General features: G+C 35.4%; 1 protein-coding gene across 2 annotated transcripts in view; it reads right to left on the bottom strand.

The window, feature by feature from the left end:
- pard3aa (par-3 family cell polarity regulator alpha, a) overlaps positions 1-25,980 on the bottom strand; it is a 588,383-nt gene that overhangs the window by 160,390 nt on the left and 402,013 nt on the right. For both annotated transcript variants that reach the window (XM_051097809.1, XM_051097810.1), the window contains one exon: positions 20,026-20,233. In XM_051097809.1, the coding sequence (XP_050953766.1) occupies positions 20,026-20,233 (208 nt within the window). The remainder of the gene's footprint in view (positions 1-20,025; positions 20,234-25,980) is intronic.

Raw genomic sequence — 25,980 nt, 5'->3', positions numbered from 1 at the left:
AAAAGCAAACCAAAAACAACAAAACAAAACAACCACACCAAACCAAAACAAACAAAAAACAAAACAACCAAGCCAAACAAAACAAATCAACCAAAACAAAACAAAACAAAACAAAAAACACAGCAAACCAAATCAAACATAAAAAACGAAACCACCTAACCAAAAAACAAAACCAAAAAAAAAGAAAAATCACACCAAACCAAACAAAAAACAAACCAAACAACCAAACCAAAGCAAACCAAAAACAAAACAAAATAACCAACCAAACCAAGCAAAACAAAACCAAAACAAAAAACATTAAACCAAATCAAACAAACAAAACATACATAATGACATAATAATAATAATAATACTAATAATAATAATAATAATAATAACCCATAAAACATAAACAACAACAAAAAACAAACCAAAAACAACAACAAACAACCAAACCAAAGCAAAACAAAAACAGAACAACCACACCAAACCAAATCAAAAACAAAAATCAACAAAAAACACCGAAAACCAAATTAACAAACAAATAAAAACAAAAGAAACCAAACCAAAAACAACAACAAAAAACACACCAAGCCAAATAAAAAACAAACAAAAATCACACCAAAAAACAAAACAAAAAAATACACCAAAAACAAAACAAAAAACAAAAACAACCATAAAATAAATATATGAATAAATAAAAACCCACCAAACAAACAAGAAAAAAAAAATCCACACCAAACCAAACAAAAACAAACAAAACAACTGACTTTTTATCTCAAAACTGCTACTTTGTACCCATAATTCTGAGGGAAAAAAAGTTGCCACACTGCCACATCTACACTTGCAAGCTGTAAATTTGCAAGACATAAACTCACAATTTAAGAAGAAAAATCAAAATTTTGTTTAAATTGCAAGAAACAAAGTCTGAATTATGAGATAAAAAGTTACAATTATGTGTGTGTTTTTTTAAATCAAATGGCAGAAACAGGCTTTCGTAACTGTTGGTTGAAAACAAAACAAAAAACAAAATCAATTCCAGCTATATCTTAGAGCATGTATATTCAAGCTTAAAAAGCAACAGTCACAATTTGGTATAAACCGACTCCAATTTACAATATAAATATTAGAACAATAACATTATTGTTTGACAGATTTTGCATGCTAAACTTTCTGACAAGCAAAAAACACAAAAAGCAGAAAAAGCAACTCAAGCTGTATGTTCAAGTATGTACGGTTAAGCCTAATTAACTGAAGAAATCTGTGTAGTACAAGACGAGACAGAAGGATTTCAAAGTGGCGCTGCTATCAAAATACTGTAATGATAATGATAAGCCATACAGCATTTGAGATTCAAACCGCATTAACAAAAAGCAAAAGTGATCAAACATGGAGGCTTGTGGAAAATGCATGCGTTGAATGTCATGGAACGAGAAGCGTACTGGCACTGTCAGCTACTCTGAGGGAGTCATTAGCTCCAGAGATTGCACTGCACAGACACAGAACATGATTTTAACACATCTCAACCCATCTCTCTCATCTCGGTAACTCCGTCCAGGCGAGCGTTTGGATCTGACACCTACTGTACTCCTGCCTGTGTTAGTAAGAAATGGGGTGAAAGATGTCAGTTTAATGTTCTCTATACATCATCATGAGAAATCTGTGAAGAGTGTGAGTCTTTAAGATCAGCTGATAATGACCAATAACTTTGGTTCTGGATCATATGTACATTGTGATCCACTAAGAGCAAAATAATTCATTTATTCATGTCTGTATTCTTATTTAAGTATAAGAATACAGGCATTTTGTGTTTGGAAAGAGTGTGTTTGTGTGACAAATGTGTCTACATTAATTGGGTGAGATCATAGTAAGCACCCTATATGACATGTACAATACTTCCTGTGTGACCTCAGAAAGCGGAGACAATCCATGACAAGAACACAAGACGGGGGAAAGGAAACAGAAGAAAGCTCCCACAGGAGTAATGTGCCAGTATGTGTGACCTAGATATGCCACCTCACAATGCATACTCAATGGGACAGTCTGATCACAGACTCACACACACACACACACACACACACACACAGCCTTGGGGCAAGACAGGTGGAGGAAGGTTTGCTTACCTCTGAATCACATTTTAATGATGGGCCGTGCCTGTGCCTCTAAATACAGCACGTTTCACACCATATAATTGTGAAAAAAATATTTTGTGCCCAGGAAATATGTATTGTGCAATAATATGTAAATTCAGAATGTATAAGCACAAGACGACAACGACTGCAAACAGTTAAATATATGAAGAAAGGCCAGCTGTAGTAGCATGGTTGCGAATGCTTGCATGCATATTGTTTTTCTCCTTCCTGCAACCTTGTACAATCCCCAAACCATCAGCGCCTTCCATTTCTTTTTTTCCTCCCTCACTTCTGTCCTGTCCTTTCCAGCCCTTTCTTTTCATTGTCTCCCTAGTGCCATAGAAATGCCCAATTACAACCTCCTGAAGACAAACGAGTTGAACAACTAGCACTTAAGGCATCATCAGCCTGGGAACAACAGAACAGAGGAGCGAAAAAAAGGGAAAGGAATCTGTCATTTACCGTGGAATCGAAAACATGTACCTGACAGGAAAGATTGAATGGCGAGTTTGATCGTAATTGCCTCCTTTTGAAAGAAATGATACATATAATTCCACTCTGATTGGTATCAAATCATCAGTGCGAAAGCTATTTATCTTCTTTATTCATTTTTCATCACACAAGGCGCTAAAAACGGTCTGAGAATGACAAAAAAAAGAGAGACGACAAGTGAAAGCAAAATAAAATGTGAACAAGCAAAGAGTAAGAAATGAAGAAAGATGTTTTTAACTACTAAGAATCCATTACTGTTCACTCCGTTCAAAATGAAATCACACAGTGCACATACTGTAAACTGAACAACAAACAACCTTATCAAACTAAAGTCTAAATGTCTATGAGGCTGTATAATTTTGTGGTTATAAATGATGGCCTTAAGTCAGTGTTTCTTAACCCTGTTCAAGGCACACCAACAGTAGAAATGTGTACTCTTGGTTTGCCTTTTTTTTAAAACATTGGCTTAAGATGTATTGAACCACTAACATTCCCTTAAAGCAATAGTTCACCCATAAATGAAAATTTGCTAAAAATGTACTCACTCTTAGGCCATCCAAGACGTAGATGAGTTTGTTTCTTCATCAGATTTGGAGAAATGTGTCATATTGCATCACTTGCTCACCAACGGATCCTCTGCAGTGAATGGGTGCCGTCAGAATGAGAGTCCAAACAGCTGATAAAAACATCAGACTAATCTACAAGTAATTCACACCACTCCAGTCCATCAGTTAACATCTTGAGAAGACAAAAGCTGCATGTTTGTAAGAAACAAATCCATCAATAAGACATTTTAACTTCAAACTGTTGCTTCCATCTAAAATACAAGTCCTTTATCCATAATATTGCTTTCTCCAGTGAAAAAGTTGTCCCGTCTGAATCAGGAGAGAAATACGCACAAATCTTGCATTGTTTACAAGACAAAGCTGTTAAAAACAAATGTGACCCTGGACCACAAAACCAGTCATAATTTTTTTAAATTAATAAATAAGCTTTTCCATTGATGAAGGTCCAATATATGAATATGATCAATATATGAATATGAATATGATCTAATAATCAAAAATCTAAATACTGAGAAAGTTGCCTGTTTTTTATATTTGGGTCTTTGAGGGTTAAAGTTGTCCAAATGAAGTTCGTAGCAATGCATATTCCAATCAAAAATTAAGTTTTGATATATTTACAATAGGAAATTTACAAAATATCTTCATGGAACATGATCTTTACTTAATATCCTAATGATTTTTGGCATAAAAGAAATTGAGGAATCGATCATTTTGACCCATTAAAATGTATTGCTGGCTATTGCTACAAATATATCTATGCTACTTAAGGTTTTGTGGTCCAGGGTCACAAATATGTGGGTGGATTTTGATGTGAGAGGACAACAGAAGATATATTTTGGCCATAAGCAATGATTTGAAGTTAAAATGATGGATTTGTTTCTTACAAGCACAACTTTTCACTTCTCAAGATGTGAATTGATGGACTGGAGTGGTGTGGATTACCTGTGGATTATTGTGATGTTTTTATCAGCTGTTTGGACTCTCATTCTGACGGCACCCATTCACTGCAGAGGATCCGATGGTGAGCAAGTGATACAATGCCACATTTCTCCAAATCTGATGAAGAAACAAACTCATGTACATCTTACTATTCCTTTAAACCCTGAAAAAACAAACCGGCATTCGTTGGCCTCTTGCCTGTCACTGTACGGTTTACCTCCAACCGTAACTGGACATACCTGAACAGGATCAGGATATCTGAACACATCAGGAACACTAAAAACTTGATGACAGGTGTGTTGGAGCTAAACACCTGAGCATGGTTGGACAACCTACTTTACAAACCACTAACCTGAAACCACAAGTAACCAGTCCTTTTCCATCACGGTGATACAACATCTCCCAATTACCTTTAGAGGGACAGGTCTGTCATCTCCCTTAGTGTCATGTCATTCTTGCGGTTGAAACTCTTAGTTGTAGAATAGCTGCCCTCATCTCTCTCGTCTCTGAAACCTGCGACTCTTGAGTCTGATGGTGGGTGGCAATGCTTCAGAAAGTACAGTCAGCAGTTTTTGTGCCAAGCGTGTGGCCTTTTGCCAAGTTCTCAGCAGATATCCACCCTCTATGTGTAACAAGTGAAAAAGTTTGGCTATTCTTATACCCAACAGCACCTCCTTCAAGGTGACTGGATACAGAGCCAAGGCTGGGTTGTTTGGCAAGAACCCCAAATTTAGTTCCAGAGAAAAGTTACTTTCCATGGTTGCAGCCTTGATCTGTAGAACAATGTTAGTGCTGCCAAAGCAAGCGTTTATTACAATATTTATTACAGGAGAATGATGATCCCGTCCCAGCTCCCATTAAGAGTCCAATTAATATTTTCCCCCCAAAATATGGCAGGCGTGAATTAAATCTAGATTATTTCTTGGCGGAAGTCCTTGAATATAAATGCACTCGTAATATATTCTGCAATTCATGCACAAGACTGCAACAGGTCTCCAGGATTTCAAAAGTTGTTTTCTTAGCTGTGTCAGAACTGTCTGTTGATCTCATCCAAACACACTCCTGCAGCACTTCAGCATGATCTTCCCCAACATCTTTCCCTGGAGATCAGCCAAAGAACACCTGCTATAGGACTGTCAATGTTCTTTTGTTCAACCAGTCCCTTGAAGATTTTATATCATTTCACTTTCTACTCTTGCTGTCTGAAGATCTCTGCAGCATATAAAAGGAGCAGACGTCCTTTTTGTGTGTATGCAGCCCTATTGGATTAGTTGTCTCAAGGCCATTACTCTTACAGCAACACCCAGCAGGCACACAACGTTGTTGATATTTCGGTTGTGACATTATGTGATCAAAATTCAATGTCAGTTCATCATCTAAAGTCGACCTTAATTTGACCCAATACCGGCGTAAGAAGACGTTGATATTTTGTTGTTTTTAGGTTGTGTAACCAAAGCCCAACGTTAAGTCAGCGCCAAATTGACGTCAAATACTGACGTCAACCTGATTTTCATTTTCAAAATGCAACATCTATCCGACGTCATATCCAAGGTCAACCTGACATTATAATGATGCCCGGTGGCTGCTGGCCATGTTTGCATTTCATGGCCAAGCTTTATGCCCTACACTGAAGAATAAGATACTATCTATGTCTCCTGAGCTCCTTACAAGAACCTTACTTGCCATTTCCTCTCAAATGGAGCTCTGTCGATGTGTTCAGAAGTGATACCTAATTCAAACCAACATAATGTTGAATAAAGCTTAAATTGCACCCATCCAGGACTCCAAAAATATTACAAATTCACACAAAATGAAGGTAACATCTTGTTGCAAAGTGCCATAAAGAATGTCTAAAAAGGTTGCATTATCAAGGTGTAATAATAGGGATGTGCCTGAATCTAAATACCATGTTCGCAACAGAAATGACATGTACTACGGAACCCCTAAAAACGAAATGGGATGAAAAAATACATACTGTATCATTGGGTAATTATACTGTATGAAAATTCATGGCATCAGCGAGCCACTATTAATATGCAATGTATTGAAATCGCTTTTGAATGTGCGTTCGCACTCTGTTTATACTACATTTGACATGATTAGATGTTTGTAAGTGGTGCTCAAGATCTGCAAATCATTCGCCATCGTCCTATCAGTCATCTCTCCCTAGTCTGTTTATGTCAACCTAATCTTATGACGAAAACATACCTGTGGGAACTTTTTTGCAAGATGTGAAATACATTCAGCCAAAGTTAAGTTAACGCCGAATTGACGTCAAATACTGATGTCAACCTGCTTTTTATTCTCAACCAAAATGCAACGTCTGTCCAACATCAACCTGATATTATATTGACGTCCGGTGGCTGCTGGCCATGTTTGCATTTCATGGCCAAGCTTTATGCCTTACACTGAAGAATAAGATACTATATCTCCTGAGCGCCTTACAAGAACCCTACTTGCCATTTCCTCTCAAATGAAGCTGGATGTGTTCAGCCTTTATGTCTTTCAAGTTGTTTATTGTAAGAGAAGCAATACCTAATTCAAACCAACTTAAAGTTTCAACCTTAAACTGCACCCACTCAAGATGTGCCCGAACCCGAATACCATGTTCGGAAAAGAAGGGTATAAATATGAAATGGGATGAAAAAATACATTTCAATGCTTTCTTTCACAATTATATTGCTGCGTAATTATACTGTATGAAAATTCACAGCATCACGGAGCCGCTATTAATATGCTGGTAATTGAAATCGCACTCTGTTTATACTACGAAGTGGCAGTAATTTCCACACATTTGACATCATTAGATGTTGGTCAGTGGTGCTCAATATCTGCAAATCATTCGCCATCGTCCTCAGTCATTTCTCCCTAGTCTGTTTATGTCAACCTGATCTCATGACGAAAACGTACCTGTGGGAACTTTTTCTCAAGATACGAAATACATACCACAATGTATGCTGCATGACATATTCGATGTGAAATGTCCACTGAGTGGCATTGTAACTCCAATGCTCTGTGCCGTTTTAAAAAAACTTACAATCTGCACTACATGACTAGTGTAAACAAAAGCAAATGTGATGTAAAAAAGCAATCACGAGCATGCTGCTGTAGCTTGTTTTTTGATCTCTCATCTTTCAGCTCTTTCATCGTGAGTCATATTTTTCACAGGATTCATACCCAAGGATTCCGCATCCTAAGTCCAATTCTGTGCTGGGTAATCCACCGAGCAAGCTTGTTATATCTAAAAAAAGTGAAACACAATCAAAGTGCTCACTTTTAACCGTCTCTAGTGTTTATTTCTGTTAGAAACTGCAGTGATATGTACTCACTGGTATGTATTTCGCATCTTGCGAAAACGTCTCCAATGGTATGTTTATGTGGCAGGCATAAGTAAAATTTTCTGTACTGTAACAGGCTACCGCTAACAAGCGGCTAACCATGTCCCTTTAGTGGCTTTGTAGAATGCATTATTTGTGTTCCAAGCCAAATACGGATTCACTATTCGACCACATCCCTAGTAACAAACAACAATGAGTTTGAGAGCATCTCTTTCACAACCCATTCTCATTGCTAAAATATGTTCCTAAACTCATTTACTTTGATTAACCATAGACTGGATTTCATTGTCCTATTTAGTATAGATATTAAGTGCTTTAAACAAGACTAGCACATCTTGCTACTGTTCATCTATTGTAGCATTCCTCTGACACTGCATCTGCCTCATCATCTCACTCCCCTTCTGACATTCTTCGCTGTACTGCTTCTATGACTCACTCTCAGTGTCTCATTTCCATTACTGACATCACTATAGCTGCGCTGCTTTCTGCCCACTTAATTTACATTATCTACATAATTATTTTCACTCACCTTATCGTACCTGTTCAACTCCCCCACACTCATATCAACGTCCTTACTTTGGCTCAGTGTCCGAGGTTGTGGTTGTGTAATTACCATGCGGTCAGAAAACCCAAATGTTGCTGATTGCCATTTTCCACTTCAAGTGGACTAGATATCTGTTTATGACGCAAGTCACAACATCGGAAACACTGCAAACCGCTCGCTTCTCAGAACTCTCCTGGTAATTAACATGGAAAGACACCACTAAGGTTTCATTAGACTTGCTCAGAAACACACATACTTGTCTAGTGAATGAAAGGACATGTTCAAGTGCGGCACTTTTGCATCTCACTAATGGAGTGTTTTTGACAGTGCTTGCAATCTCTCATGAAATGTTATGCTATCCATCACAAGTTGAGAGTACAAAGACGTCTTATTGGCACTTCACTGCAGTAACTCAAGATAAACATTCTCCCTCATTTGTTGCCCATGAATGTCTCTCATACTGTGTGGTCACTCGCTCATTTTCCTAAATTGTTAAATGGCTAGTTTTATCCGACTTGTTATCAGAAACTCTAATAATTTTCTTCTTTCTGGCTTCATCTTACGCCGTCTCCGGATCTCAGCCTCCATTTGTCTGATAAAAGTGCTCACAATGCTCTTCACAAGCTGTTTTTGTTGTCTTGTTAAGATTATCGGCGTCCTGAGGGACGCAATTCACAAGCGAAAAGTGCCATGCTTTTATGCTGATCAAAACGAAGTGATTCTCAATGTAACCTGCTACAAAGCAGATCAGAGCTCTTGGAAATGCAGTAGTCTGTCGATCACTGGAATCATTGTGTTTTAGGTTCTTATTCAGACCTGAGAGCAAACCCCGTGCCTCTTTTACAAAGCCTTTACCAATTTAAAAGACACGCCGGTGTTGGGTTTCAACTTTGGCCAGATTTCAAATTCGATTAACTACCTTCTTCACCCCTTTTGTTGACCCAAAGGGGCTGGAAACCGGATGCAATGACATGATAGCTCCAAATGCAATTGCACCTGGTGGTTCTGTGATGGGCAGTCAGCGGTGACTGATCGATTATATGAGGTTTGAACAAATGGGCCTCTCATTGCACCCGGAGTTAGACGCCCAACTCGGTCCCAACTTGGTTCACTTGGCTAAATCTCTCATTTTGAAATGCACAAAGGCGCCCTATCACCCCATGCGTGGTATAATTCATGCTTAATAAAAGCTTTTAAATTAAATTCCATTCATATTTAATGGGAATCCCTGTTATATCAATTACTTTATTTATTTTATTGGGTCTCCAAGAGCTCATCTTCTCTGTTTATACCCCTGTGCACCCTGCTGCGAGCGGAGGCTGTTTGATTGGCAGGTGGATAATGGAATGGTGGGATAGAGGTGAGAATATCTCCCTCCGTGACCCCTGAAGGAAGCCTGTCGATGAATCAGTTCAGACCACCACGGCGAGGACTATTTTAAGAGAGATATGATATTTACACAGCCCTGTGTTAAGCCTACTGAGGGACAATCTCACTTCTTTTGTTTTAATTTCTTTTCATTTCAGGGGGTCATGACACAAACAACACCTCTGTCATATCGTGGAGACAGATGGGAGACGCCACCCGAGGTGCTGGCATTTTGACAAGTGATCACTTTGCAATATCTCAAGTCCTCTATGTCTCACTTCCTGTTCACCGTCACACTCCTTAAAGGTGAAGTGGGCAGTTCTGTGACTGTGTTGCAGGGAACTATACTGGCAATATATAAATGGTGAATACTTTTACATTTTTGCATTTAGCAAATGCTTTTAGATTTTACTTTACTCTGGATTTTAATTAAAATACATTGTTAGGGCTGCCCCCTAAAAATCAACTAATCATTAGTCGACGAGATAAGGCTTGGTCGACCAAAATTTTAAAAGTCTGCAGGAAAAAATAAATAAATAAAAATTCACAGGATGTGGTGAAGTCAAGAAGTACGTGATGGACAGATAGTTAATGGCTGGTCTACGTGGTAACACAATACATCGGGCAGGACATCCAAACGCTCACCTATCTTTCATTGACCTCAAATATGGCTTATCATCTGAAATACTGTAGCAACTTTACATGCCCGTTCAATCTCAAGTGTCTGAAGCTCAATAGTAGCGCGCTTCCTGCACGACAGATGGAGGCGCTGGTGCGGTCACTTGCACTTAAAATACTCCGTCATTTTGGTCATACAGATAAAAGTAATACATATTTCGAATATATGTCTAAAACAAGAACCCCCCCCAAAAAAAAAAAAAAAATGAATGACTGTAGACAATATTGTATTACAGTAGATTACTCATTTTATTTTAGACAAGAACAGTTTTTAAGTGTTTTTTTTTATTAATTTGTGATAAAGAATTGTTTACTTAAGAATGGTACAAAACTTGGTAACTTGGAAACTCACCATGTGGAAAGAAAAAATGGAAATAATTTAAAAGAGTTAAATGGTCCTGGAAAAAATAATCATACTTGTACTGCTCATAGTCAAAAATGTCTGTTCATTGGAAATAAATAGGAAACAAATTTCATTGAATGAAAACTAGATACTACACGCAAACAAAAGCTTGCTTTTTTATTTAGTTATTTATTTTTATTTAGATATTAACGTCAAATTTGGAACACAACTTGTTATATATTTATTTATGTTTGTTACTTATGTTTATATATTTATTATTTTATATGATATTTATATGATATATTTACTTATGTAATATAAAATGAAAATAGTATTTTTGTGCATTTTTTCATGACAATAACTGTAAATTTCTATAACCTTATTTTCAACCATTTTGACTAGATGAAGGTTTAAAAATTTTTTTCTTAAAAACAAATTATATATACGTTATATATTTGCAAATAGTATTTTTTGTGCATTTTTCATAAGAATAAATTTAAATTTCTTTTTTTTTCTTTTTTTTCCTCCCCATTTCAACAATAACAATCCAAGTGCTAAGTGTCTTCTTTTAAAAAACAAGAGAGACCAAACTTAGATCTATGCTTCAAAAGAATAAGATTTACTGAATAGAACTACTGCATAAATCTATTAACAATATAAAATACCCTAAAAATACCAAATATTAAATAAGAAATAGAATTAAACTAAAATATAGTACACTGATTTCACTCAAGGAAAAAAAAAAAAAAAACTGGAGATATTATGACCGCTTTCCATAGCTCAGTCAAGTTTCAGTCATTACATATGGCAGCTTCATTTATCTGTGACTGAGGTTGATTATGTTGAATGTAACTGGTTTGCAGTTCTCCACTGTTTCCGTAATTACCTCTTCCTGTTAAAACATTCTGTGTTTATGTTAAATTAATGAGTGAGAACGTACCACTTTGAAACAATTTGAGTGATCTGGCTGTGCAAACGGAAAGCACATAACGCCTACATCACATGTTTAAGCCCTACGTATGAAAGGTACCACTGCCCACAATCCTCCCCAGCAACATGTTCACTCGACAGGGAAAAATAACAAAGATGGTTGGGGGTAGGCATCTGTGCTCTTCCCCCTTCGGACCCCCTGAAATCCCCGAGGCCCTGCTGTCGCTCCAGGCTGGAGGTTATGATGGGAGTTGAGGATGGTGCTACATGGAGGTTTAGAGGTCAGTGAAGGGAGACGGTTCTGTGTGGTGTGGATGGGGTAATTCAATGTGAGAGGGCATCAGGATTAGCAATTACATCCTATTAATAGTGTCCACTAATGCAAGCCGTACAGGCATGTCTGCCCCTGAGCCAGAGTTGCCGTGACCAGTCGCATGAAAACAGGAGTGGTTTTCTTGATCTCAAACGCTCCTCCTCCCTGTGCCCCAGTTCACTTCGATGCACTCATTTATGTCTTTCACTCTTCCAGCACATATTACTCAAGCCGCCCATATCTTTGCGGCCAATGAGCACATCTGCCCCCTCTGACCAGTAAAGGTATAGTTCAACCTAAAACTAACTTTGTCATTATTTTTTATATTTTAAGTAGGCCTGTCAATCTAACATGTTAATGTGCGATTAATAATGGAAAGCTATTAATGCATTTAACACACACAAAACCTGTGTGTAATCTTACAAACATGATGCAGGAAGAAAAAAATGAGTGGGTAATGTATCCTAGTAGAATGCAGTTACATGCCTCTAAAAAAAATCGTATTCTAATAGGATACGATATATATATATATATATATCGTATCCTATTAGAATGCAGTTATATGCCCTCTAAAAATTCAAGATATGGAGGCAAAAATTTTTTTTTTTTTTTTTTTTTTTTTTTTTTTTCAATAACCTCATAATTAGGTTTTCACTTCATAAATTAATAAATAAATAAATGTTAATTTAAAAAAGCCATTATTGCCCATTTAAAACCCATTAATGTCACAGCATTATTTATGCAATTCTAGTTGCAGTGTAAATGCATTCATGCCACCTTGTGATAAACAATTTTGAAACAATATTTTTTTCTAAAGTTACTTCTTCATAATGTCTTTTCAATGTTTTTTTCATTCAAGACTATGAATTTACATTATTTTTTGAGGGGTAATTTCTCAGCACAAATTGATGTGCAATTAATTTGACTTATCATGTAATTAGATTAAAAAATGTAATCACTTGACAGACCTAATTTTATTATTAAATGCATGTATATGTAATATAATTAATAATGGAGTATTAATTTATATGTGAATATAAAGTATATTAATTTGTGTTTGGAATAGTATGAAGGTGAATAAATGAAGGGTGAACTGTCCCTTCAATGCCACACACAGATCCGGTGCAGTGAGCTGCTTGACATGCTAACAGGGTCGGGGTGAGGTGTGGACACATCAACAAACCTTATACGTTTAGGTGCTGATGTTAAAGGCCATGTCAAGAGAATGCCAGACACATTTATGGTGCATGTATGATAAAGCCTGTAGGACAGGCGGAGACGAGCGGCATCTAACCTCTTTCAGGTCATTTGTTGAATGCTTGCATGCATGTCACAGTTCATAGCTGATGACCTATTCATTCGATCCATGTGCAGTCAGCATGACATCTAACACTCATAGATATACAGCTGCCTCATGCACCATGTGGTCTGAGGCAAGGCTTACATCAACAGATGCCATTAAGCTAATAACATCAAGCATGTTGATGTCAGATTACTCAGCTGTTCTGGTGGTTGCTAGAGTCCACCTTTAAATCTCTATGATATTATGCTTCTGGTCTTTAGATACAGTAAAACCCTTTGTGACAAAAAAAAAAAAACCTAACCTGTAATAATAAGAATAAGAATAAGAATAAGAATTTTAATGTAAATTCTAGAAACTTTATTAAATCTACAACACTTTTTGACATGTAAAATTGATACGGTAAATAAAGTGAAATGTAGAATATGTTTAACGTAAGTAAGTCTCCAGCCGCTAAGAGTGAATACTACAACACTATTTGCCAGGTAAAATAAATTTGATAAATAAATAAATAAATAAATAACAATGAATTAAATTTCAGATTTAAAAAAGAGATTATTTTTCAAACCTTTATTGAAAGTGAATTATAAAACACTTTTTAACATGAAATAAATAGATAAATAAATATATATAAATAAATAAATAGCAAAAAAATAATAATTCTAGAACTGTTTTAAATTAGATTAATTTTTAAAACTTTTATTAGAAGTGAACTATAAAATACTTTTTACACATGAAATAAATAAATAAATGAATGTCAATGACAGGGATTGAAGTAAATTCTGGGATTTTTTTTTAAAAATTAGATTAATTTTCGAACCTTTATTGAGAGTGAATTATTAAATGATTTTTAACTTATAAATGAATGAATGAATGAATGAATAAATAAATAACTAAATAAATAAAATAATATCAAATTAATATTTGAACCTTTATTAACTGTGAATTCTAGAACAATTTTTGTTAAATAAAAAAAATGAGATTAACTGGATTATAAATTCTTATTTAACATGTGAAATAAATAATAAATAAATAAATAAAACGTATGTAATAAATAAATGTATTTATGTATGTTATGTCAAACAAAGTTAATGTTACAATTTTTAAATCAAATGAAATCGGGCACCTTTAGTAAGAGTGAGTTCTGGAACTTTTTTTGGTGAATACATACTAGAACTTTTTTTTTTTTTTATCTAATGAATTCTACAATGTTTACTTGGTGAGTTAATTCTAGGACTTTTAGCACTAGGATTCTTTTTTTTTTTTTTTTTTGAGTGAATTGTAGAGCCATTTTGTTCAATTTTGCTGCCTCCGCTTGTCTGGTCATTCATTCGGGTGTTTAGTATTTCTGCATTTGTGATTTCTCTCTCGCTCTTTCTTTGATCACCCCATCTCTCTCTTCCTCCCTCTGTCTTTCAGCTCTGATTTTAATGCTCTTCCAATCAGTGTGTCCATTAAGCGCAGAGCTCATCAGTGCACGTTTACTCACGCATGCAGATGAGCTCCAGTTGCAGTGTATTGCAAACGCCACAGAGACCTCCTCGTGTGTGTGTGTGTGTGCTTCATACAGAGATGGAAGAGATGAAAAAGTGAAGGGCTACAGTTAAATGAGCCTTGAGAGACTGCAGATGAGTGTGTATAACTGCAGAAGTGAATCTGTATGTGTGTGACCAAAAACACAATGAAAGAGGAGCTGAATGTCGGTAATCCATACTCTCCTGGCAAGGAGTGTGTGTGTTCTCCTCAGTGATGGGAGTCTCTGATGGCTCTTAGAGGAGGGCTAGATGTAATGAGAGCGAGGGAGGACGGTTGTGTGCTGCGTGAGCGTCTCCGCTGGGGTCCAGACCTGCGTTTCAGTTCTTAATGAACATTCACAAGCCTTCCCACTCCCTCACTAAACGCATATACATTTCCACCTCTGACTCCTCTGCTGTTGAGCTAATTTGACCTCCTTCCAGCTATAATTGTTGGTGGGTTTGCTAAGTAGACAATGTATTACTGTTGCTCCTATTAGGGTTACGACTTTGAACATAACCATACCCTTATGTATTACACTTCAACATACGATTTTCTCTTAGTGGTTGACTAGAAAAAAAGATTGCATTGATAGAGGGATCAGAATAATCCCAAAATTGACCACAAATGTGAAATATGAAAGAACAGATTGTGTGAATGATGTGCTGTTTTCAATGCAAATGTGTAATTCCTACATTAGGATACAGGCTTTTTTGGCTTTTGACTTCCCCTAGAATCAGAAATTGATGAAATTTGGCATGTGTCCTCACAAGGCCTTGACATCCATGTGTACCAAATTTTGTAAACGGGATTTCATGTTAACATGATACGAGCCGATTTATTCATTATGAGAAATGCCTGAAAAATGCATTGGCTCAAATCTGTACTACTACCACTGCTAATAGTAAAATTATGGTAAGTATTTGGACAACATTTAAAACAAAATAAAATAAAATAAAATAAAATAAAATAACATAAAATATTCTTCCTATTAGTAACAAATGTGCTTTTTTGGGATATGGGAGACGGGATTTGTCAGTAAATAAATTGAATAGAAAAGTACTGTGCATATCAAACATACATTATAATCACACACTAGGCTACAGGCTTTTTTGACTTATGACTTCCCCTAGAATCAGAAACTGATGAAATTTGGCATGTTTCCTCACAAGGCCTTGACATCCATGTGTACCAAATGTTGTGAATTTTGCATTTTGCATTAACATGATACGGGCCAATTTATTCATCATGAGCAATGGCTGAAATGCATTGGTTCAAATCTGTACTACTACTAATAGTAAAACTGTGGTGAGTATTTTGTCAACATTTAAAATAACATAAAATAAAATAAATAAACTTCCTATTAGTAACAAACGTGCTTTTTTTGATATGGGAGACAGGATTTGTCAGTAAATAAATTGAATAAAATACTAATATGCATATCAAACATACATTATAATCACACATTACATTACATCCTTTTTTTGACTTATGACTTCCCCTAGAATCAGAAACTGATGAAATTTGGCATGTGTCCTCACAGGGCCTTGACATCCATGTGTACCAAATTTTGTGAACTTTAGATTTTGCGTTAACAGGATACGGGCCAATTTATTCATTATGAGAAACGCCTGAAAAATGCATTGGCTCAAATCTGTGATTTAACAAATCAAAATTCTTTTGACATCTTTTCGTCAAGGTTGTCTCTAGATGATACACGCCAATTTTCAGTTGGATGAACAGCCTGGAAAGACTTCAAAAATCGAGCTCATACAAAATGGTACACAAACTCTGGACAATTTTAGGATGAAAAATAATGAGAAAAAGAATAAGAATACCAGCAATAGGGTTCCAAGAGCAGGGGTTGTGAAAGCTGGCAGCAGTGTGTGATGACAAACACCTGAAGCTAATTCTGCCTCATCACTGAAGCTGTAAATGCAAAACAGCTCCTCTCCTTTGGGGAGGCCAGCATGGACTAAGCACAGACCAGGTGTTCTCAAGGTCTCAATGCGACATGAGTCTGAACAGCCTGAGTGTGATGAGCTCACCACATCCTTGGGTGACCTCCAACAATGTTCAACATTATAGCACATATACCATGCACTTCGGCTTTAAAGCGACATGTGATGGATAGTAGAGGTGGTTGGGGAAGTTGTGGTTGAATCAACAGCTATCATTGATTGGTGAGGAACATTACTTTCAAAAAAATAAGGGCTATGACATTCTGTATTTTTAAATGTTGTCAATACTGTGTATTCTGTCAATACAAATAACATCTACAACAGTATTAAACACTCTCAGATGTGCAATACCCATCATACTCAGGCATACTATATAGCTCCTATAGAGGTAAGGTGAAATTTCAGGTGCAAAAAGGTTTGAGATTTAGAAATAACAGTTCACAGTTCAGTTAGTTTCAAATCAAGCAGCATGGCCAACCTTATTCACCACAGTCGTGCAGGTTCGTATTAATATTTGACTGGATTTCGCCCACAAAACTGAGCATGAGCATGTGCGATTGGATTTGTATTTGTCAGTATTAAACTTCAGTATGTTACCTGTCATAATTAATTAATTAATTAATTAAAAAAATAAAAATAAAAACTATGTCATAAAATAAAAGAAAACAAAATTTTAGTGATTTATAAAACTGAAACCACAGTTTCTCTGAAATGTATAAAAAACATAGTATTACGATGAATAATAGCAAAAGTATGTTTTGCTAAAAGGGTGTTTTGCCAGGCAAGTTTCACCAACATTTTCAGTTTAGTTCAACTCAATAAAATAAAATAAAATAAAATAAAATAATAAAACAAAATAAAATAAATTTATATATCTAGTACCACAGTTTCACTGAAACGTATAATTTATAATTTATCAAAAAAAAAAAATTTAATTAATTAAATTAAATAACTGGTACCACAGTTTCACTGAAATGTATAATTTATAATTTATAAATAAAATAAAATAAAATAAAATAAAATAAAATAAAATAAAATAAAATAAAATAAAATAAAATAATAATTTGTAGAACTGAAACCACAGTTTCACTGAAATGTGTTGGGTGTTTTGCCAGGCAAGTTTTACCAACAAATTAAAAATAAACAAACAAACAAACAAACAAATATCAGTAAATAAAATAAAATAAAATTAAATTAAATTAATATAGCTGAAACCACAGTTTCGACGAAATGTATAGTTTATAATATAGCATAACTACTACTACTACTCCTACTAATAGTAAAACTATCGTGGGTGTTTTGCCATGCAAGTTTCACCAACAAATTGAAAAATAAAATAAGATAAAAATAAAATAAAATAAAATAAAATAAAATAAAATAAAATAAAATAAAATAAAATAAAATAAAATAAAATAAAAATCTTCCTATTTGTAACAAATGTGCATTTGCCAGTAAATAAATTAGGTGTCTAAATCTTGTACAGTCTGGTGACGTATACGGATCTCTTGAATCATTTAGTCCACTATTCTCCACAAACGCCCATGTCTCAAAATCCAACTAGGAACCTGATGCTTAGAACCAATTTCCTACTCTACATTTTTTTTCTTTTATGATAATCTGATGCATTCAAAATGTCCATCACAGTACTGAAGAAAAGATCTGCCTGTACGTCCGCTTCATGTCAACTCTGACATGCTGAAAATACAACAAAAGCATGTACGTAATACACGTTAAACGTAACATCACACAAACAACTGTGCCGACCCCCACCCCTAAACGCTGATTACAATGAATGTCCTCACGCTCCTATTCCTAATTAATTAATCAAATTCAGCTCAAAACGCAGGCCACAACCTAACATGTCATTATAGCCTAGTAATTGTCCATCGCATTCATTCTACAGGACAAAAGAGTGGTGAAGTGGTGGAGCACGAATCAAGGGGCACTAAAACTAACCCTTTAGTGCTCCTGAAACATGACCTGGAAACACTTGTCGTTTTTATTGTTCATTACGGAACAGCATGCGACACACTACGCTAACTAATCCCATTACGCTAATCCGCCTCAAAACAACTTATTGTGCAGATAAGAGTGTGGATAATTTATGCGGGATTCAAATGAGCACCAAATCAGAATAATTAATGGAGGCCCCGGCTTAATTAGCCTGGCATCGGGAAACGCTTTCTGCGTTCGCAACCGAACAGAAGCGCGACCCGCTATTTCAAAGAGCCCGGAGGGGCGGGGGACCAGGAAAGCACCTTTTCATGATAGCAGCCCCCAAAAGTGTGTTATCTGTACCTGTCTCGTCCCTCCGGAGGAGCTTTGCCAGGAGAAGCCGAGTAAATGTTAATCCTCCATACGGATTTATTTTCTAAATTAACCGCATTCGCTTCCACCTCTTTGTAGGGTGAAGTTGCAAGTGAAATTTTGCAAATCAGTCACAGTTGGGGTGACATTTAACTAGGCAACAAAGCTGTTTACAGAAACACAAAAACTACCCGTTTAGTGGGTAGTGCTGCTGTGCACATTAATGTGTTTATTACAGAAAAGTTACCGATCCAGCAATTACCAATTATGAATTTGAGCGGAAAACCTATGCATTAATGAATAAAACATTGCCTTATTAAAAACAACCACCTTCGAAACTGCCTCAGGCCTCAACAAATGACAGCAAAAGTGTGGTAAAATAAAATAAAATAAAATAAAATAAAATACATTTAATTAATAATTAATAATAATAATAATAATAATTAATAAATAAATAAATAAATTAAATAAATAAATAAATAAATAAATAAATAAATAAATAAATAAAATAAAGGTGGTTGTTTTTTTACCAAGCAAGCATCATTAACATTTTCTATAAAATAAAATAATATAAAATATATTGAAAATAATAATATAATAATAGTAATAAATTATATTGAACTACATTTGGTTAAATATAATAATAATAATAATAATAATAATAATAATAATAATTGAGCTGGTTGTTTTGCTAGGCAAGTTTCTTTAACATTTTCTATAATTAATAAATTAGTGATTTGTATAACTGAAACCATAGAATCACTGAAATATATATGGTTAATAATAATAATAAATAATAAGAATAATTTCTAAAATAAAATAAAATTAAATAATATTGAACTACATTTGATTAATAAATAAATAAATAAATAAATAAAATAAGGGTGGTTGCTTTTTGCCAAGCAAGCATCATTAACATTTTTTGTAAAATAAAATAAAATTAAATTAAATTAAACTACAGTTGGTTAATAATAATAATAATAATAAATGAATAATAAATGAATGATTGTTTTTCCAGGCAAGTATCACTAACATTTTCTATAAAATAAAATAATAAAATAAAATAAAACATATTGAAAATAATAATATAATAATAGTAATAAAATAATATCAAACTTAATTTGGTTAAATATAATAATAATAATAATAATTATTATTATTATTATTATTATTATTATTATTATTATTATTATTAATTATTATTATTAACAATAATAATAAAATATTTAATTAATAAAACAAAATAAAATAAAATAAAATAAAATAGTGTCAGAGCTAGCTAAATAAAGTGATTTGAGCACCTAAGGCCGTTCAACCTACCTGAACATGTCGCCCAGACCCTTCAGCACGCCTTTCTTGGCTTTGCTCTTGTCTTTCTTGTCCTTTCCTCCTCGCTCCTTCTTCTTGTCCTCTTTGCTGCGTCCTCCATTCAGCTGTTTCTCTGTGTTGGAGGGTGGGAGTGTGAGATCCGTGGCTGTGGAAATGGAGTCGCGGCCTGATCGTGAGCTCTCCTCTGTATCTTCTTCCACTGAGAAGAGAGAGAGAGATAAACTTGAATGTTGAAGTCAGAAAGTCACTGTAAACTCTTGAGAAAGAGCAATACTTAGTCACACAAGGCTAGGTCTGCCAAATAAAACATTTCCAACAAACACAACAGACCAGCAAGAACCAAAAAAGGTGTCTGTTTTGCCAGTTAAGTATCATTAACATTAACAGTTTCAATAAACAGAATAGAATAAAATAAAATATCTAGCGATTTGTTTAACTGTAGCTGATCCCATAGTTCAATGAGAAGGAATTTGAGCTAATGTAATGTCTCAAAGCAGAAACCCTCAACAGTCTGACTTCTTTAAACATTGACTTAATGAAACATCTTAATGAGACCTCGTCTTCAAGTCCAACCATATCTGAAAGAGGCTCGTGAGCTCCTCGTCTTGCCTGAATCTCTTTTCATTTTTCCTTGCCGAGTTTTACCTCAGAGCTTACTCAATCTAAAGGAACCCCATTATCTTTTTGCTTCTGAAGGGTCACATCTTCCCATCACAGTTCGGCGGTCTCAAATTCGGTTTCCCAGGAGCGGTGCAGGAAGCCTATTAGCGTTATTCCTCGCTGACCCAATAAAACTAACAGAGAAAGTGAACTCAGAAGTTCAAAAGGCTAAAGTTCACCAAAAGAAGCCCGTCTTCTATTCACCTCACCGTTCTGAACGAAGTATCTGCAGTGCCACATCTACAGTCGGTCTCAACTACTGTTTTTGACCAACGATTACGATATAATCATTTCTTCTGCTAAAGCCAAGGTCTAGACATGATGCAGTCAAAAAATTACTCTGGAGTTGAAACGCTTTGGTTGTATGGAAAAGAACAACCTGAATGTGCGAGTTATGTAATCAGATTACTTTTTCAAGTAACTAGTAAAGTAATGCATTACTTTTTTAATTTAAAAGAGTTACTTTTTCAAATTTATGCTTCAAAATGAATAAAAACTGTGAAATATAAACTCAGAATATGATTTAAGACCAGCTCAGATTTAAAAAATAACCCAAAAGTAATGCAACACATTACTTTCCATAGAAAAGTGTAACACAATCCGTAATAAAACTTTGTAATTGTTTTTTCAAAAATATATCTCAAAATGATTAAAAACAGTGAAATGCAAACTCAGAATATGATTTAAGACCAGCTCAGATTTAAAAAAAATAATCCAAAAGTAATGCAAACACATTACTTTCCATAAAAAAAGTGCAACACAATTAGTAATGCAATATTGTAATGCATTACTTTTAAAAGTGCTTTTCCCCAACTCTGCTGAATGTGTTTCAGAATATCTCTTTTTGCATTCGGGAATCATTTCAGAAAGAATTGCTTTGCTAGCAGAGTATTTTATCACATCAACACACTATTAAGATGTTTACTTGGAAGACAAAGAGCAGCCTGAATGTGCGAGTTATGTAATCAATTACTTTTTCAAGTAACTAGCAAAGTAGTGCATTACTTTTTAATTTAAAAGAGTTACGTTTTCAAAAATATACCTCAACATGATTAAAAACAGTGAAATGCAAACTCAGAATATGATTTAAGACCAGCCCAGATTTCAAAAGTAATCCAAAAGTAATCCAAAATTCATGTAACACGTTCCTTTCCATAAAAAAGTGTAACACAATTAGTAATGCAACATTTATTGCATTACTTTAAAAAGTGACTTTCCCCAACACTGCTGAATGTGTTTCAGAATATTTCTTTTTGTGTTCGGGAATCATTTCAGAAAGAACTGTTTCCCTAACGGAGTATTTTATCATGTCAACACACTAATAAAATGTTTACTTGGAAGACAAAGAACAGCCTGAATGTGCGAGTTATGTAATCAGATTACTTTTCTCAACTAACTAGTAAAGCATTACTTTTTAATTTACATGAGTTACTTTTTTCAAATATATTCCTCAAAATGAACAAAAACTGTGAAATATAAATTCAGAATATAATTTAAGACCAGCTCAGATTTCAAAAGTAATCCAAAAGTCATGTAACATTACTTTCCACAAGAAAGTGTAACGCAATAGTTGCTTTTTCAGGGAGTAATGCAACATTGTAATGCATCATACTTAAAAGTAACTTTTCCCAACACTGCTGAATGTGCTTCAGAATATCTCTTTTTGCGTTTGGGAATCATTTCAGAAATAATTGCTGTGCTAACAGAGTATTTTATCACGTCACCACACTATTAAGATGTTTACTTGGAAGACAAAGAGTTGATCTCTTCTAATGGACAAGCCGAAGAAGGATCATATTCTCCAAACACTCTTAACATCTGATAGCCCATGAATTTTGTAACGCCGACTTTATGGATTCCAGTCAATGGGATGATGTATTTCATTAATGATATATTAATGCAAGTACTGTGATGCTGTTTTGGAAAAAGCGAGTGACTCTCTGTGGGAGCGTTTTATTTTGAAGTATCGTTTGCAATGCTAATTCATTCTCCACCACCTATCTCTGTGATACGTCGCATATCAGTATAATCATAAGGGACCGCAGCTGGCTGATATTGCTCATTTCCATTTCAGCGAGCGTCTGATTACAGCTACTGTCTCCATTCCTGATGGTCTGGACGTGATTAATTTGTCACTAATTGTAAGTTTAAAAACGCTCAGAAAGGAGGAAAAAATTAGAGGGCACTAAAAGCAAAGTGCTTTTGAATAGAGCGACGTAACAACGGAGATGTGGCGCTGGAGACAGATGCCGGCGTGATTAGAGCTTATTAATAACCAACAAATCTCTGACGTGAGTGAAGACTCTGATGGCTGGAAGAAAGGCCTCATGAAAGCGAGAGGCCGTCACGGATATTTCCGCATGCTCAGATGAGTGCTTTAATGCTAGTGAGGGGAAAAGGGTGGGAGCACGCTCCTTTTGTTTTATTCACTTGTGTATCAGTGTTTTCTGTCATTCTGCCATCTACTGAAACAATATCCACATAGATCAGCATAAGACAAGGAGAGTGTGAGAAATCAATTTTTTTTTAATAAATCCCAACCTTTCTGAGCTCAGGAGATGATAACAACACTAACAAGGTTTAGTTGGATATCATATATCACTTTTTTTCTCGCCAGCTGCTTATCAGATGGCTGAGACCAAAGGTGACCAAGCTCAGATGCATTTGGCAATTAAAACTAGGATTTGAAATTAGTCATTGTGGTCATTTCTACATCTGTCTAAGGAATAGCTCACTTCCAGAACAAAAATGTACAGAAACCAGAAAATGCACTCTCAGTTTCAAAGCATCTTTAAAGGGCTCCAAACGATTCCAGACGAGGAACAAGGGTCTTATCTAGCAAAAAGATTGGCCATTTTCAAAAAAAAAAAAAATACAAATTTATGTACTTTTTAAAAGGGTCCTATTATGCTCTTTTACAAAGTCTTGATTTTGTTTTGGGGGTGTACTAGAACATGCTTTCATGCTTGGTGGTTTGAAAAAACGCATTATTTTTAACATAATTTACATTATTACAATATATTTCTACCAGCCTGTCACAACAGGCTCGATTAGTTCCGGGTTTAATGAAGACCCGCCTTCCGAAAGACGGAATGTGTTGTGATTGGTTAGCTGTCGCACTGCGTTGTGATTGGCGAACAGCTTACATGGTGTTTCAGTACTGCCACGCCCCTTGTTGAAGAAGCAAGTTCTGTGTACAACTGTTAGCACAAGATAGATTAAAGTGATTCTTATGTTTTTAATATGGATATTTTTCTTACAAAAACGCATTGATTTGCTAAAGGAGGCCTTTATTGACCTCCGGAGCCATGTGAGGCACTTTTTATTATGGATGGATGAACATTATTGAACTTGTTTTGGGCTGATGAGGAGAAACACCCGTCTATGCCGTTCTAAAAATTGGGAGTGCCAGAATAAATTTTAATATAACTCTGATTGCATTCGTCTGAAAGAAGGAAGTCATACACACCTAGGATGCATGGAGGGTGAGTAAATAATATGCTACAGTAGTGTTGGGTCCTATCATCAGCCTGCAAGATTGCCAATACATGATATTATCATGCTAATTTATTTAATTATTTGCATACTTAGTTTCATTGCCCGAAACCAGCTCCAGCATAAGGCCAAAAGCAGCCTAACATTATCAAAGAACATCATCACTGATTAGCCTAGCTTATTCTAGTGCATGCATTTTGCAAACGTTGTAGTCCAAAGGAGCCGTTCGTTGCAGTTCTTGAAAAGGGATTTTTTTTTAATGAAATATCTCCTTTTGGAGTGGACTTTGAGATTTGTAACTTTGTAGATCTTTTTTATGCCCAAAGACACACACCACACACTGACTAAAATTCAAAAAGTGAAAAAAGCATAATAGCACCCCTTTAACCTTAAATGCTCTTCTTGTCTAGCTCTGCGATGCACATGCATACTCTGTGTAATCTGGGTCTACAGTAGTCAACATTTGAAGTGGATCAAAACCTTGTCCTAAAACCAAAAAAGAATACCTGCTCTTGTCTTAGGACAACTTTGATTAACTTTTTTTGATCCACTTCAAATGTTGACTACTGTATACAGTTAGAGTTTGTCTGAAGATTCCCATCTCATTTTCTCATCCAACTTTAAAATCGCCCTACATCGCTGTTTTTTCCTTTTTGTAAAGGGCATTTGATCTTTGCATGTTCACTTTGGAAACACTGGGTTGGTACTTCTGCACAGCAACATACCCTAACGGTATAGACCCGGATTACACAGAGTACGCATGCACACCGCAGAGCTAGACAAGACGAGCATAGTATAGATTTTTTTGTTTTTTTTTTTTTTTAGAAAATGACAGTTTCGCTAGATATGACCCTTATTCCTCAGCTAGGATAATTTATGGTGCGTTCACATCAAACGTGAAGCGAATATGAGCATCGCATCACTTGCTCTAGATTATTTGCGGGATGTTTTCTGCGTCACTCGAATAACAACAAGGCGCGAATAACAACAAGGCGCGATCAACCACGATAGAAATAACTACGATTGCTGCTTTGTTCCTTGATGTTGAAGTCCCAAATACACTGGAAAGCCAATGAGGAGTTCTATCATTTAATACGATAATCATGTGTATGTGTGAAAAACCGTGCCATGCACAATCGTTTACGCCCTTGAAACGTGCAATTACAAAGTTACTTATAGTTAGTTGAATGTCTAAAGTGGACTAGTGAAATAAAGTGTAACCAATAAACAGAGAAGACTGCATTGGACATGCTCTTCTCGTTTATAAACACCCCTATTAACTTGAAAAGGAAGATTTGTGCCTATAGAGTCGCAGTCAATACAGCAGCGACTTCACAGATCAATGGCGTTTTCATTAAAACGGTTATCACAGTAAGTTACGGTTCTGCTAATTGTTGACTGAAATGTAAAAAGAAACGAATTACGGTAATTAACGGCAAATTTCAGCTACACAGGACTGAGTGGTAAATGTTTTGACACCGCAATCAAAAGGCATCATTAGTCGTCTCCTTTTGACGTGCCACGGCATTCATTTCTCCTTTAGAACGCCGATCACTTCTAATGGAGTCTTGAAATTGCCACTCTGGCTAAAAACCCGGTGGGAAAAAGAGCCGAGCGCATTTAAGTCTGATATTTAAAAACAGAAAACACAACGAAACGCAGCCCCGGCTGGATATCTCCCAGTGACACATTTTTCCTCGGGTGATGCCAAATTCACATTTTATGTAAATAAAAGTGTCTGTGTGGAAAGAAAAAGCCTGCCCTTATCTGTCAACTTTTGACTATTAACCT

Source organism: Labeo rohita, chromosome 24 (assembly GCF_022985175.1).
Source record: "Labeo rohita strain BAU-BD-2019 chromosome 24, IGBB_LRoh.1.0, whole genome shotgun sequence".
Classification (NCBI taxonomy): Eukaryota; Metazoa; Chordata; class Actinopteri; order Cypriniformes; family Cyprinidae; genus Labeo; species Labeo rohita.
The sequence above is the reverse complement of the archived record's forward strand: the minus strand, read 5'-3'. Positions and strand labels throughout refer to the sequence as shown.